The 17,280-nt window shown below is 40.2% G+C and overlaps 1 protein-coding gene across 1 annotated transcript in view; it reads right to left on the bottom strand.

Moving 5' to 3' along the window:
• The window catches only part of LOC5568184 (multidrug resistance-associated protein 7), a 53,997-nt gene extending 41,619 nt beyond the window's left edge, over positions 1-12,378 (bottom strand). Inside the window, exons 1-3 of the mRNA XM_021848220.1 lie at positions 12,030-12,378; positions 11,487-11,970; positions 2,344-3,640 (exon numbers count right to left, since the gene is read on the bottom strand). Coding sequence (XP_021703912.1) covers positions 2,344-3,640; positions 11,487-11,968 — 1,779 coding nt within the window. The 5' untranslated portion in view covers positions 11,969-11,970; positions 12,030-12,378. The remainder of the gene's footprint in view (positions 1-2,343; positions 3,641-11,486; positions 11,971-12,029) is intronic.
• Positions 12,379-17,280: the final 4,902 nt, after the last annotated feature.

The raw sequence follows: 17,280 nt of genomic DNA, 5'->3' as shown, positions 1-17,280 counted from the left end.
CGCTAAAAATGTTGACAATACCGCGGTTGGAACTTCAAGCCGCAGTATTAGGAACTCGTCTGCTAAATAACGTTATTTCGATGCACGGTTTGCCAGTTGTACAGAGATTTCTTTGGACCGACTCAGCGACGGTTCTAGCTTGGCTGCATTCAGAGCAGCGTCGATATCATCAGTATGTGGGATTTCGAATTGGTGAGATACTGTCGACCACAGAAGTAGGAGAGTGGAGATGGATTCCCTCGAAACTGAATGTAGCGGATGTTGCCACCAAATGGGGTTCTGGACCACAAATCGATTCGACCAATCGATGGTTTACCGGACCCGAATTTCTTCAACTGCCTGAAACTCATTGGCCGCAAAAGATCAAACTACAACTTTCTACGGATGAAGAACTACGTTCATGTAATGTACACCTTCCTGCAATGATTCAGTTCGTAGATGCAGCTCGCTTCAGCAAATGGGAAAGGCTTCTCCGTTCTGTGGCGTATGTTCATCGTTTCGTGAATAACATTCGACGATATCAAAGAGGAGAATTACTGGAGGTTGGTGCTTTGATACACGACGAGCTGAAGAGTGCAGAAGAATCTTTGTGGCGACAAGCGCAGCGGGAATTCTACGGTGCGGAAATTGAGTTACTTCAAAAGTTTAGAGGACGCCTAGACGCTTGTCATGTTGGCGTTCCGAAATCGAGCAACATCTATAAACTATCGCCGTTCATAGACGCAGACGGTATACTACGCAAGCGAAGTCGTCTCGGTGCAGCTTTTTGGTTACCATATGATGCTAAAAACCCTATAATTCTTCCCCGTGAGCACAGGATAAGCCTTCTGATAACTGATTTTTTCCACCGACAGTTCCGCCATGCTAATCGCGAAACAATCGTCAATGAGATGAGACAACGGTATGAAATTTCGAAACTACGTTCACTTATCGCAAGAGTATCCCGCGATTGTATGGAATGTCGCGTTCATCACACAGTTCCTCGTTCTCCACCAATGGCTCCATTACCCAAAGTGAGGCTTACACCATATGTACGACCATTCACATTTGTGGGGATCGATTATTTCGGACCAGTATTGGTGAAAGTCGGTCGAAGTGATTCAAAGCGATGGATAGCATTATTCACCTGTTTGACCATCCGGGCCGTACATTTAGAGGTGGTGCACAACTTGACGACAGAGTCTTGTGTAATGGCAGTGCGACGATTTGTCTCCCGGAGAGGCTCTCCGGCAGAAATATATTCCGATAATGGGACAAACTTCCATGGGGCAGATAACCAGTTGAAACGTGAAATCGAGGAACGCAATTACCGTATGGCAACGGTTTTTACCAATTCTACAACACGTTGGCGGTTCAACCCACCCGGGGCTCCACATATGGGTGGAGTATGGGAACGGATGGTCCGTTCTGTGAAAGCAGCGATTGGGACTATTCTGAAGACTCAGCGCCGACTAGATGACGAAGTATTAGAAACAGTCATGATTGATGCTGAGGCCATGATCAATTGCCGTCCGTTGACGTACATCCCACTTGAATACGCTGAGCAGGAGGCTCTTACACCAAACCACTTCCTGATTGGAAGTTCAAGTGGAATTAAACAGTTACCTGCCGAACCAGTAGACTTCCGCTTGTGAAGCTGACGTTACTCGACGTCATGGATGAACGTAAACCGGTCCAAGGGAATGCTTTACGGCGGGGGAATGTGACGACGAGTACCCCCCGGTAGACACCCGTCACAAAGAACCACAGGGATCTTACGGGGCACGCGAAAGGGTAGAAACTTCACCTTTGACAATCGTCGGAGATGTGGCAGACGTCAACGAAGGATGATAAGCAGAATTGATAGTCGGAGAGTTTGCGTAAACAAAACTTGAATTCGTTATTGTGCATTATAAAATTACTATTTTCTCTTATATACTAATTTGAACAATTGATCCAAGATCTAAAACCTACCCTACGAGTACGGATTGAAAATTAGCCTAAAGTAAGCGAGAAGAAAACTGAAAAATTGTAAGTAGAGTGTAAAATTATATGTAACAGAATTTAAGAAGCAATTAAATATTTCAGCTAAAGCTGTTCCCAACTACTTCAACCGTTTCGGAATTGCTGTTAGAATCAGTTTAACACTTTTGAACTGTAACAAAGAATCATGTATCGAACATTCAGTTTGCTATTTTGAATGTAACAACGATGCTTGTTCAGTATATGAAATAGACTGTTCAGAATTTAGCGCAGTCTTTAATGATGCTGGCAAGGTTTATGAAGACCAGCATTAAAATAGTAATCAATTCTTGAAAAAGAGAACTACCTGATTCCGGCCTTAAAAATATTTAAAATACTTACATCAATCAATTCCTGCACACGCTTCAGCGACACCCACGCTTCGGCGAGTCCGTTCAACACCCACGGGAACGCATTCAGCGGTCCGATCAGCATGTTCAGCAGCGCCACACTGGTGTAGGTCGTAGCTGCGGTCAGAGTGCTCCCCAACAGTACCGACGTTCCGAAAGTGAGCAGACACATCAATACCGGCGTCGTGGCCCAAAAGTAGACACACAGGGCGTCCAGATATTTCCGCCGCGACAGGAAGCCGACCTCCTCACGCCGAATCCGTTCGATCTTTCCGATGAACACATCCTCCCAGGCGTTCATTTTGATGTGCTTCGCCCCGGAGATGGTTTCCGTCGTGATGGCAATGCGGCCGTCTTTGGCCGTCATCAGTCCCTGCGAGAGCTGACCGATCTTCATCGCTATTTTCCGGTTGATGGGAATCAGGATAACGGCGAAGATCACCCCGGCAAGGAAGGCTAGGCCCAGTTGGGTGTACAGGAGGTAGAGGGTTGTGAACAGCTGGAAGGGGATACTCCAGAACGAGTGGAAGCTGATGCAGGAATTCACGATCCGATCGGTGTCGGTTGACATGAGATTCAGTATTTCTGGCCGGGCGGTTTGCAGGCCTTTGGCTACGAGAGATTTCCTGTAGATTGCGGTCACCAGGCTCATGCGCATTTTAGTGCTCACCAGAGTCATTCGCCAATTGAAGTGGACGCCCGCGAAGCAACTGATCAGAGTGGTTAGGAGCAGTCCCAGGGCGTAGTAGTAAGGACGGAAGTCAATGGCATTGCAGTTGTTGCAATCATCACCAGGGACGGTTCCATTCCCGTTGAAGTTTTCGCTACGCAGAAGTCCTCCCAGGAGCACAGGTCCAGCAAAGCCGGAGAGATCAGCTAGCAGTCGGAGGATCCCGATCAGGTAGAATTCCCAACCAAAGCTTCGATGCAGCGCTTTGAATAGAGATCCCACCGCATTCAGTTGCTTCTGAAGCTTCTCCACTACCAGATTCATGTTCAAACATTCCGGTAAGTCAAACAAATCGTCATTCTTGCGCAGCTTGCCAGCCATTCCCTTGGTAATGAGTGGTCTTACCCAGTAGAAGACCATCTTAGATAGGAAATTGGCATCATCCTGAATTGGGCCCAAGGCCGATTCGTCCACATCTTCCAGGAATCGCGTGTACGTGTGCGATAAAAGGGCCTGCCGTTCCTCATCGGCCGTTCGCTGAACTCTAATGTAATGGGCATTTCCCGGGGCAATCAGCGTCGAGCCGTAGCTTATGAATACCACCAAATCCGCCACGTACCTGAAAATAGAGAATTAAAATCGAATTTATAACGAATATATAACGCATTGATCGTGGCAATAGAAGATTGCAACGATTTTTGTCTGAAATTATCAATTATTTTATTTGAGAACTGGCAGCACTGGCTGAGTGAAAGATGTACATTTTTTTCGTGGTCTTAAAATAGTGAAAAATGTGTGAAAATATCATAGTAAAAATGAAGAAAAATATGTATCCCAAAGAAGAAAAGTGCACAGTCGCGAGTGATAGTTGAATCGAAGTCGAAAAATTTATGGAAAGTGTCTTAATTTGGATTTTCAAAACGAGAGTTTGTGGCGTAAAAATGGATGCCCGCAGCGTGAGTGGGGAAAAATAAGCGCGGTCTCAGTAGTGGTGTTAGTGAAAGCTAGCACGGGCGAAAGTGATGTGGTGTGAGAGCGAAATATGTGGAGGATTCCGGCTCAGTAAAAGGAGAGGTAGAATGTCGTCGAAAACATCCGGGAGCAGTACTCAGCGCAACATGCCCATTGGTAATCATCTATGAAGCTAGCGATGGATGATTTCCAGGTTAACGGGTGGATAAAACGAAATGACGAAATGGAGTAAGTGTATGGGAGCACAACAAGGTAAGCGCAAAGCAAATCTTTGGATTTTGATTGGAAGGAAGCTCAAATATGGATAGTGCAGGGCTGGTAGCGAGTTACTTTTTAGTGACTTGGTCACTGACTGAAGAAACTAGTGGATATAGTCACTGTTTTCTAAATCTAACATAGATAAACTTTAAGTAGGGTTAGCTTGATTGTTAACCAATAATGATATGATCCTTTACAATAGTTCGACTATTAGGAACATCAATTTTCAAAAATCGTCGAAAATCAATGGCACTCTGGGATTATCATGGAAAAGAGAAGTTTAAATTTTAGGTAGAGAAATTCGGCCGCAAACTTTGTCTAAGATGTCGTTTTTACTTTTGAATTGTGTAGTCTACAAGGAATTCCACCAATGCTTCAGACAATTCGGCCGACAAAAACCCCCATGCCAAAGTGAATCATGGAAGTGTCCAAGTAGCTCTGCACCCTAGTTTGTCACCTTCACAAAATTAAAAAAAAAAACAAAAATTGGTTGCTAAAGACAATATTATTTTGCTGTATGGCCACTACCAGCCCTGAAAGTAGCTCACACTCACCAACTGCCTAAATAGGTCAGTCAGAAGGGGGAACGAGAGGCAGGTAGGAGCAAGTTGGTTCACCGGGTGAGGGCATGATTAGTAAGAAGTGGCGAGGGGAAGGGGAGCGGTGTGTTAGTAGAGTAGTGGTGGATAACCGTGGCTAGGGTCTTTTTTCTGATTGGGAGTATGAATGAAATGAAACTAATACAACTAGCTCACGATTCTCCTATCATTGTAGATGAATCAAATAACGGAGAGAGCCCTTAGTATACACCAGTGATATGGATTTTCTCAGATGGCGCGTGCCACTGGTGCTCTCTTTTACTCTCACGTTGTTCTGGTGCAGAGCAAACAGTTACTTCAAGGTTTGCCTTGCAGAGAAGCTGAGGGGGAGTGGAAGAGGGAGCTAGTGGCGCGCAGTGATCAGCGTCACTTGAGAGAAACCAGGAAGGGATGCCAAACTGTAAAAAATATTGCACCAAAGAACCGGTTAAAAAAGCTATTAAGGGTCGATGTTTATTAAGGGGAGGAAGCATGACAATCAAAGATGGCATCACAGTAACAGTGTAAAAGAGAAGATAAATTGATTCCGTTGCGCGCGTTTCACGGAATGAAGCAGTTTTCTTTCTCTTTTTATTACAACGGTGAAAGGCGCGAAAGTTTATGACATCAACGAAAAAAAAAATCATAACTTCTTCGGCTGTCAATAAGAACGAAGTCAAAGTGCAGTGAAAAAATTCAAGTGCTTTATTGAAAAAAGTGCAGATTGTGATATTGTGAAAACCCCAGATTAGCGGATTAGTGGATTGAATTGTGAGGTGAGTGTGGTAAATTACACAGAGGCTGTAAAAATGGAGCTAAAAGATGGGCGGGTAAAAGTGATCGAAGTGCCAGGAAATGGTAATTGCCTTTTTTATGCAATTATCCAGCAACTGTCCGGCAGAAAAACCTTCGATACGCTTTTTTACAAAGAAGCCATAAACTTGCGTCAGGCAACAGTCGAGTACCTCAAAGTACACATGGCTAAGATGAGGGATGTGATAATATCCGAGATTATCGTGGCAGCCAACGAATCCGTGGACCAGCTAACTGATCTTCAACTTGAAGAAAAAATGAACCAACATCTGCAAAATCTAGCGAGAGACGGAACATGGGCCGGAGCAGAGGCGCTGATGGCTATTAAAGAAATTTTGGGAGTGAATATCAGGGTATATAACCCACACTATCAGCCGTTGGAGCTGTTACACGGAAATGGAATGGGAAAAACTATTTAAATTTACTACAATGGAATCAACCATTATGATAGTGTAGAACAAGGAGTAGAGATTGTTAACAAGGGACAACTGATTGAGGAGACAGTGAATAATGATAAAGGAGATAAAATAGAATCAAACAACACTCGAACAAAGGAGGTTTTCAATGAACGAGGACAGGATAAAGATAATGCGGAAATGATGGAACATAATGAAAGGAGGAAACAACCAGGATCAGGGGAGAAAAAGGAAAAATCAGGAAATGTGTTCAATGCACAGCTAGAGAGAGATGAAAAATTAACAAATCGAGTGTGTGATGAGCAGGATGCAGAAAATGAAGAACTGAGTAAGTCAACGTACAGGGAAAACAGAAAGGAGCGAGAAACAGTTAAAATGAACAATGAAGGGTTGAACGTGGAAAAAGCAAATGATGAACAAACAATTGATACTCAACAAAGTCAGGTGACAAATGAGCAAGGTAAAGAAATAGAGTTAATAGACGGAGCAGCGAAGCAAGAAATCAAGGTAGTACAAACTGTAAAAGATCCTACAGTAAAGATTATTAACAACACTACTTGGATTAGAATAAGACAATATAGATTGAAGGTAAAGCAAATCGTAAAGGACAATAAGAGCTATTTATGGGCAGTGAGTCATCAGTTAAGTAAACTTTCTCCTGATTTAGAAATATTTAAAGAACTTCCGATATCGCTTCAACAAGATATTTTAAAATATGCTAATGAAAAAGTAAAAAACAACATAAGGAGTCCAGGGAAAGAAACATGGCAATTTATAGCAGATTGTTTTAGGAAGGAGGTTATTGTTTACAGTAAGGAGTTGAATGTGATTAAGTACAGACCAATAGGATTGAGAGAAAAAGATGAAATAGAGAAAATACAGTTGTATTGTAGCAAAGAAGGGAACCGAACACAAGTTGATAGCGTTGAAATTGTAACATTGAAAGGCAGAATCGGAGAAATCAGAAACGGTAAAGTTAGGAGTATCAACCACAAAAAGAAACAGGTGGAAAAGAAAGAAAATAATGTACAGCAAAAAGAGGAAATATACATAGGGTCTCTGAACGTAAGGGGTTGTTGTCTAAAAGAAAAACGATCAGAAATAGATGAAGAGCTCTTTCAGGCTAAAATAGATATAGCAGTTCTACAAGAAGCAAATGTGCAGGGAAATAGAGTAAGCACACTGCACTATAATTGGTTTTTATCAGACAGGGACAACACAAATAATATGAGAGGGCTAGCTATTCTTACTAGGAAGGACGGAAAAATAGATATTAGATATTAGAGAAATTAACAGTAATATGTCAGCGATTATGAAACATGAGGATCAAAAAGAGGATTGGTTAATAGTTAATGTACATGCGCCAAATAAAAATGCTAATTCTTTTTATGCACAATTAGGAGCTTTCATTAATGGACATCCTAGAAAGAATAGAATGATTCTTTTAGGAGATTTCAACTCTCAGATAGGTAAAGAAGATTCAGATGAAGAAGAAATAATAAGATTAGGTAAATTTATCGGACACAAACAAACAAATGAAAATGGGGAATTTATGAAAAATTTATTGAAAATTCACAGAATGATCATTATATCAATGAGGTTCGATGAATCGGTATTAGTGACCTGGTCTAATGGAAATAGAGAATCACAGATAGATCATGTAATAATAGCCGAAGAGTCAACAGTGAAAGTGAAATTTATAAGAGCAGCATGGACAGCTATCCAAAATGATCACAAATTATTGAAAGTTGGTATTTATACGGAGCAAAAAAAAAGAACTTGGAAGGCTAAAATCCATAAAGAAAAAATTACAACCAAGTATTTTGCAGTACGAAGATAAACATAAGAAATATACAGAAGAACTTGAGAAACACAAGAAAATTGAAATAGACAATATAGATACTACTAAAGCTTATGCAGAATTTATTAAGAAAGTTAATTTAAGTGCAAAAAAGGTTTTAGAAGAAACTAAAACTCCATTGACACCTAATAGAAAAAGAGCCTTGAATAATCTTATGAGGGCAAGGACGCAAATGAGGTTAGCTAAAGAAAGAGGTATAGGCACAGAGTGGTATAGGCACAATATAAATATAAGAAGACAAGAATATAATATAAAAGCACCGTGAGAAAGAAGTATATAAGTTTTATAATGAGCTACAGGATTATGAAATAGGAGAAAGGATAAAAAGATCGTATCGGTATCTTAAGCAATTCATTAAGGGAAAAGAGTCCAAGAAACCAAATATTTCGATTAAAAAATGGGATGGAGAATTGAAACTAACAAAAGGACAACCGATTGTGATAGAAGCTGACAGAGAAAAATTGACTGAGGACCAAGCAAAGAGGAGATAATGGAAATTATCAGAGGATTAGCAAACGGAAAAGCAGCTGGGCGAGATGGACTAAGAAACGAGTATATTAAATATGCAAATAATGGAGAGGAACTGTACAAAATAATTATTGTAGTAGTATGGGAAACAAACGATATACCTAGTCAATAAAAACAATCAACCCAAATACCTATACCGAAATGTAAAACACCGAAAGAAACTAAGGACTTTAGAAGAATAAGCTTATGTAACTTAGGATATAAAATATACGCCAAATGGTTATTGCAGAGACTAAGAGAATATGCAGGAGATCCAGATTACCATCAAGCAGCATTCACCAAAGATAGGTCTACAGATGATCAAATGTTCTACGCTAGAAGATTTCTAGATGAGAGATGGAATGGTGGGGAAACAACAATAGTAGCAGCAATCGATTTAAGAAAAGCATTTGACAATGTAGATATAACAACAGTTCCTAAGATACTTAAAAAATTAGCAGTACCAGATCACATTACAAATAGGGTAATGCAAGCACTTAATGCAGAAAAAACATGTATATTATGGGAAGGGATATGCACAGAGGAAAGGATAAAAGCTAAGGGTATAAAACAAGGGTGTCCATATTCACACTAATTATACAGGACATATTAAGAGAAATAAAAAAAAAGTATTCCAAAATTAATCTGTTAGAGCCTGATAACGATAAACTACCAGTAATCATAGTATTTGCAGACGACATACTTATTATAGCAAAATCGCTAAAAGAGATAGAGGATATTGTTAAAATACTTAAAACAGAATTGGAAAAAAATGGATTAGAAGTAAATAATAACAAGAGCCAAATTATGATAAGAGAACCAATTTCGGACAGAAATATACCGAAACAAGTGAACATAGATGAAGAAGATTATGAAGTGGTGAATAATATGAGATACCTAGGAACATTTTTATCAGATACATTAGATAGGCCACAAACTTCAAGGAAGAGATGTAAATTAGCAATAGGAAGTAGCAAAATAATGATAGAATTTTTGAGAAGATATAAACCACCCTGGAGCTTAGCGAAATTAATGTATAAGACAGTCATTTCACCAGCAATCACATACGGACTTAAGACAGCAACATTAATTAAAAGAAATAGAAAGTCAATAACGAAGTATGAAATGCAGATATTAAAAGAAATGATTAAGTATTGTAAAGACAGGTCAAAAGGGAGATTAACTGCATCAAAATTATTAGATGGTAAAACAGCAGTAAAAAAGATAAGGGTCATGAGAATTAACTATTGGGGACACATACAGAGAAGAGTAGAAGGACATCCATTAAAAATAGCAGAAAATCTTAGATGCAAAAAGAAAAAGATAGGTAGACCTGCCAAAACATGGAATGAAGCGGTTAGAGAAGATAAAGATAGACTACCAAACATAACAGAGGAGGATTGGAATAGAATAGTGAAAGATAAGTACGAATTAAAAAGGCAGGCAGAGCAGATATATAAAACAACGGGTAGTGAAGAAGAATCGGAATCAGGTGTAGATGAATAAAGAAAATGTTGAGAAGAGCAAGACAAAACAACATGAAATCACGGTTAATTTTTAAATACTACGTAGGATTAGGAAAACATAATATACAACTTAATATTTTGAAGTGTAACAGCATTAGATTCACACAGCTTTAAATATATTTTGTAAAATTATGTAATCATATGTAATGATCAACTGCGCTCATTCAGTATGGCTGGACCTGGTCAAATGATTGCGTTTGAGGAGCATCCAAATTGCGTTTGATGAGCATTCAAATGGATTAGCAAAATGACACGGACATTCAACATCCAATAAGCAACTCGGTGGGCCAAGGTGCAGATTGATTACAAAAAGGAATTAAAAAAAAAGTTATATTAATTATATGTATAATAAGATATGTATGTGATCAAGAACTAATAAAGCACACTTACAAAAAATAATAATAATATTATTAATAATAATTACTATAAAAGAAACATAAATAAAAGAAAAAAAACTAGAACCGTATTATAATGCTTATAATTTATATTATGATAAAATGTGAACAGTATATCTACTCATAAAATGTCCCTTCATAAAATGCAGGTTGAAACAGGGAGGACGGGAGAACGAATCAAGGAAATAGAAAGATGGAAAGAGAAAGACGAGAAGATTGATCCAACGAATAAAAGAAAGAGGAGAGATACAGAGAATCTCAGAGGAAGCTATCGCATCGGAAAAGGAGTGGAAAAGCAGAAAAGGGTGAGATCGAATCAATTATATTAACATGCATATTATCATGAATATTAACTAAATACGCGCCAGGTATAAAGATGAAATCTTTAAACCAGGAAGTGTGAATATATTGCCATTATCCATTTGATAAAGACAATACATACATGCGGGGCTTATTGTAAGTGAAAGTGACTTCTGAATGGACGTGTCTCTCCAGCCATTCTGAAATGGGTCATGGGATCTGCAATAGAGCTATCGCCATCTAACTCCCGGACTAAAACTTTTTGCAAACAAAGAATGTTCTGAAGTGCAGAAAGTTTTCTTCCATAATACCACTGCCGGACAGTGGGGGTTAGAAGGATTACACACACACAAATTATCAATTATTTTATTTGACATTTGTTCCAATGTTTCAACATTGGATATTCTATGTAACTCATTGGTACTATACCAGGGAGGAAGCTTCAGAATCATTTTCAAAATTTTGTTCTGAATCGTCTGCAGAGCTTTCTTCCTGGTATTACAACAGCTATTCCATATTGCTACTGTATGGCTGGCCTGAAAATTTGTTTGAATATCAAAAGCTGATTCTTAAGACAAAGTTTTGATTTTCTATTAATGAGGGGATAAATACATTTTACATATTTGTTACATTTGGCTTGAATGTCCTCAATGTTCTTTCGCGAAGAGGACTGTGTCATCCGCAAACAGAGATTTTTGAATTCCCTGAGGTAACTCAGGTCCTATGTCAGATGTAAAAATATTGTTTTGATATTGGCCACAAAATGAGCCGTTCGATCGTTCATCTTTATGTATTTTAACCCTCCTTAGGAAGCCCAATATTACACAAAAAATACGTACCAAAGCCAGTAATCGGAATTGATGTTCGTGTGCACCCAGATCCCCGTCAACGCCAGCAGCGACGTCCACAGCACAATAATGGCCAACGGCCCCCGATGACTCAACGATCCTCGCCTAATCGAACTGACCAGAAATCCAACGTGAACCGTCCAAGCCACAAATTGCACACACGACAGCAACACATCGATCGGATAGATCCTTCCGTGCACTCTCAACACGTAGAATATCTTCAGCACCGGAATCAATCCCAGGGCGATGGAAGCAGCAATCCGAACCCGAATCGATCGCAGCTGGACCCCGTTGCGGAACACCAACCGGAAGTGCGATCCGTAGTAGTAAGACGAAAGCACGGCAAACAGAACCAGCATCGGGAGCTGGAGGCATATCTCCTGGAAGCACGGGGCCAAATCATTGTAATCCTTCACCCAGGGACGCAATCCGGAGGGACAAACGTCCGTCCAGGAGAATTCCCACGACGACATTGCTTGAAATGGAATTATTCGTTATTTACACACATTTATCAAGAACGAAAACAATTCTCACCTTCACTTTTCAGCCGCCTAATAAAACAGTCCGATTTTTAAGATAATCTCCTCGCAATTTGTTGATTCATCATCTATTCACGTCGCTATTTTGCTTCTTATCAGTATCCTTCCTGTGGGGATTTTTCCCTTCCGATTCGCCTCTTCTTGCAAAGATACCACTCAAAGTGCATACGGCGAATTGGTCACCGGCGTTCACTCAGCAGAATTAAATTCGATGCACCAGACAAGGTCGTCGACTTGGTAATGTAAATAAATATTTCACCATAAGCACAGAGATTTTTCTTTTTACGAACAGCGCCGATGACGAAACTGTTGATCCAAAACACGAAAGATGCAAAACAACAAACGGTCACCCAAACACGGTTCGCATCGAAGTCGGATTATTGGAGGGTTCTCTGTGAGAACTGTCAGATTGCGAAGCGTCTCGTCGACGAGGGGTGACACGATTTTTTGAGAAAATGTTTTGACCCTTTCAGAATGACATTAAGGGTCTGTCTTCATTATTTCCCAAGGGATTGCTACGATGATCTTTTTTTGTTGCCTCTTATAAAACGATAGCAGAGCTCACCCATACGAATGTGCACATCAACAAATCAGCTGGTGCGAATGTGGGGAAATGAACCACGGAACACAAATTCGACGCATTACTAGCGTTTCATCCTGAAGAAATTGATTAACACCTCCGTTTTTTGTCTGTTATCTATGATTTAATATTTCGAAGAAACATTTGCTTTTCTTCAGCTCAGTACCATCAAACAGCTTTAGCAGATTTCGTTGCGCTCCATGCGTTTTGTACTGTTTTCTCTCGTAGAAGAAGGTAAACATCCGAAAAATATACGTGTATGAGTGAAATTTGATTCTGGAGTATAAATTATGCTCCCGATAAGAAGGCACAACTCAAGCTGTCAAATTCCATAGTGAAAAAATAGGTCGTCATCCCTCTGTTATTTCCTATCCAATTTATTAAAGAACTGTCAAATTTGATTTTTCCTCGGTCCAATTCACTAACGTTGTCGGAAGTGTTTAGCTCATAGGTAGAAGTTAAAGCATGAAACATTATTAATAACAAATTATTACAATATGAGCAGTAATTTCAGAAGTTATTATCAATAATACTGATGTATTGTTGTTTATGTATCTGTTGGGTAATAACTGATTCCCGCAGGAGCGCGGAATCTGGTGATGCGTAACGTCCTAAATTAAAAACCAAAAAATACGATCTGGCTGATACTTTGAAGCAGAGTGGATTTAGATAAGAGTGGCGTCAATGTCAAAATTGGAACAGCGGCGAACTGTCATTTCCATACAAATCCACGTTCCAATCGAGCAGGAGACCTGTCAAAACTGAAACATAACGTCACTCTTGTTTACAGGCACTCTACTTTGAAGTTATGCTCTCTGCGTTTTTTACCTATCTATAGTGTGCATTGTGCATAATGAATTCCGGTGGAAAGACCAAGCCTCCAAAACATATTCAAACAGGAATAGGGACGGACCTGGTGTAGTGGTTAGAACACACGCCTCTCACGCCGAGGACCTGGGATCGAGTCCCATCCCCGAGATAGTCACTAAAAATTTCAGTGACGACTTCCTTCAGAAGGGAAGTAAAGCCGTTGGCCCCGAGATGAACTAGCCCAGGGCTAAAAATCTCGTTAGTAAAGATAGAAAAAAAAAGAAGGCCATAGTTTCTCTAACTGTGCGTCGCGGTAAAATCTCATTTTGATATATCGTTGTTATGTCTACCTATCTCAAGTGGTATTCTTTATTTTACCTTATGATTTTGGTAGCCTTTATTTGTTCGGACCTATACCGTATACGGGATTTCAGTGCTTTAAATACTGGGTGCCATAGGTACAGAAGGGGTACCTAGGACTATGGACTAATTAATATATTTTTTTCTTTGCAGCATATAAAAATCTTTACCTTTCCTGAATGCCTTTTCGAGTTTTAGCAATATGTTTGAAATGGCCAGTTACTTACTTTTATTGCATTATTTCAGTTGGAATCAATGAACAAAACTATAGAATTCAATATTTTAATTAACTTGAAATACTTCATGGCTCTCAATCCTCATATATATCTGAATGAAAATTTAATCAAGGAAAATTAGAATTTCAATACATAATGTCCCGATTTTATCAGCCACATGCTGCATTTAGGGTTGACAAATTCGGGAGAGAGCTAAAATCGGGAAAATTTGTTTTCAGGAGGGTTTAAAGTTTTTATTTCAATTTAAGGACTTAGTTTTATGATTTTGTTAAGGTGATTATAAAACGAAGCCAAACTTTGAATTTTCAAGTGCACAAGACGAGAGAATCTGACAACAGTTCGCGTTGAAATCCAATCAAATTGCTTGCTTGATGATGGTGACCAATGGGATAGATTTTCAACGCGGAGCGCTATTTGTTTCTCAAGTCTTGTGCTCTTGAAAATTTGAGGTGTGGCTTCGTTCTATAATCACCTTAATATAAACATTTTATTTTACTTGCATTTTATATGTACCGTAATCCAAGGTAACATTGATCAATTCCTTGGATAATTATTGAAAATTTAAAATTTCAAAATTTCTGTCTTTTGATGATTGTATAGACGTGGCCAAGGTCATAATTGACTTTATGCACCCAATATTGCAAGTATAGACGTATTTACTCTGATAAAAATAAACATAAAGTTTAGGCTGACAAAATCGGGAAAAAAGGATGCTAAAATCGGGGGTAGACAAAATCGGGTCATTACTGTAGTAGAATCATTAGAAATTAGAGATGGGCAAAACGGCTCATTTTAGTGAACGGATCCGATCCGAATCACTCATTTCAGTGAACCGGATCTTTTGAACGGTTTAGTGACTCAGTGGCTCGCAAAAGAAGTTGCAAGACATGTGGCGTAACTTTGGTACATTTCGCTCTCTCATTCTTCGTACATTCTTCCCCAGAAACTGACGTTATAGAGCTTAGTGACATTTGAACACACGTAGACTAGCATACGCTCGTCATACACTTGCACACGCTTTGCAGACTCATCAAAATGCATATGTAAATATTACCCAATTTGAAAAATTTAAACCCGGTTTCTGGGTGTTTTTCGAGACTGAGTGCATATTGTTTTCCTCTAAGGCCGCACGGGACGTCATCATAATCACCCTATCCATTTCAAGAAGCAAATCTCAAGAACCACTCCATATATCGATGCGAATATGTATCACTATGATTCTATATATGTAGTGCACAACCCGATAAATTTTCAGCTTCATCGGTTCACTAAAACTCGAGATTTGCTTTCACAAAGTTTTGATGATTATTGTTAGAGTGAGACGAAAGATAGGGAGAATAACACGGTCTCCCGTGTCCCCCTAAGGTTCACAGCTACATCTACACTAGGGCACCCATACCATTAGGCGTGATAACCACTATACTCACTTTCCGTTTTCTCCTACCCGAATCAAAAGGAAGAAGCAAAATGTGCTTTGCCATTCAAGAGGGCACTGTATGCATCTGAGCGGGGTTAATTAGTTGTTTGGCTGTGTATGCTCTGAGAGAACGGAGCTGCATGTGTGCCGTGGCGCGCAAAGCAAGGCACGTGTCAAATGTTATTATATTGCTGTTTGCATTTGAGGTGCAAATCTTGACTAAATGTCCTCTAAATGCGGTAACACAAACCAATCAAAGGACTCCTAGCAACGATTATCTAAATCACCGCTGACCTAGATAGAAAAACCTATCTTTGACATCGCATTTCTTGTGGAAAATCTTACCGCATTTGGTGTTCCCGCATTTGATATTTGCATTTCAAACGCGCACAGCAATATAAAGCCGAGAAACGAACGAAAGAGAATAGGGAAAAATAATGGGTTCGTATTTTTCCGGGTCACTTTTTGAATGATTTGGGCTGATCAATTGAACCGACTCTCGCGAAAAAAGAGCCACGGATCACTCGTTCTTTTGAGTGATCCGGATCTTTTGAACGGCTCCGATTCTTTTTGCCCATCTCTATTAGAAATTGAATTCGTTAGCTTAAAACACCTCCCACTTTTATGAATAAAAAAACTTGCAGAAATAGTTGATGTCATGTTGTAATATTGGATTTAAAGGAATATGACATTATTGTTGACATCTTTAAAAAATGTTTTTTCACCATCACACAATAATTTGATGCCTGGAATATTCAAATTTATGACTGGATAGATTAATTTTGTTGTGAATTGAATAACAAAATTTAATAACTTCCACATGTTGAATACATCAAGTACAGTGGTTACACTATTATGGAATCATTTCCATTTGGACGAGAACAGCTTTCCCGGGAAGCTCACGAGACTGATAAGAGCGACGATGGAAGGTGTGCAAAATTGTGTGAAGGTTTCAGGCGAACACTCCAGTTCGTTTGGATCCCACCGGGGACTACGACAAGGTGATGGACTTTCGTGCCTGTTGTTCAATATTGCGCTTGAAGGTGTTATGCGGAGAGCCGGGCTTAACAGCCGGGGTACGATTTTTACGAGATCCAGTCAATTTGTTTGCTTCGCGGATGATATGGACATCGTCGGCCGAACATTTGAAAAGGTGGCACACCTGTACACCCGCCTGAAACGCGAGGCAGCAAAAGTTGGACTGGTGGTGAATACGGCCAAGACAAAGTACATGCTAGCCGGCTAGCGCGACAGGGCTCGCCTAGGTAGCAGTGTTACGATAGACGGGGATACGTTCGAGGTGGTCGACGAGTTCGTCTACCTTGGATCCTTGCTGACGGCTGACAATAACGTTAGCCGTGAAATACGGAGGCGCATCATCAGTGGAAGTCGGGCCTACTATGGCCTCCAGAAGAAGCTGCGGTCAAAAAAGATTCACGCCCGCACCAAATGTACCATGTACAAAACGCTCATAAGGCCGGTAGTCCTCTACGGGCATGAAACGTGGACGATGCTCGAGGAGGACCTGCAAGCACTTGGAGTCTTCGAACGTCGGGTGCTTAGGACGATCTTCGGCGGTGTGCAGGAGAACGGTGTGTGGCGGCGAAGGATGAACCACGAGCTCGCCCAACTCTACGGCGAACCCAGTATCCAGCAGGTGGCCAAAGCTGGAAGGATACGATGGGCAGGGCATGTAGCAAGCAAGAATGCCGGACAGCAACCCTACAAAGATGGTGTTCGCTTCGGATCCGGTTGGTACAAGAAGGCGTGGAGCGCAGCGAGCTAGGTGGGCGGATCAAGTGCGTATCGATTTGGCGAGCGTGAGGCAGAACCGAGGATGGAG

Source organism: Aedes aegypti, chromosome 2 (genome assembly GCF_002204515.2).
Source record: "Aedes aegypti strain LVP_AGWG chromosome 2, AaegL5.0 Primary Assembly, whole genome shotgun sequence".
Lineage (NCBI taxonomy): Eukaryota > Metazoa > Arthropoda > Insecta > Diptera > Culicidae > Aedes > Aedes aegypti.
This window is presented reverse-complemented; position numbering and strand designations above follow the sequence as displayed.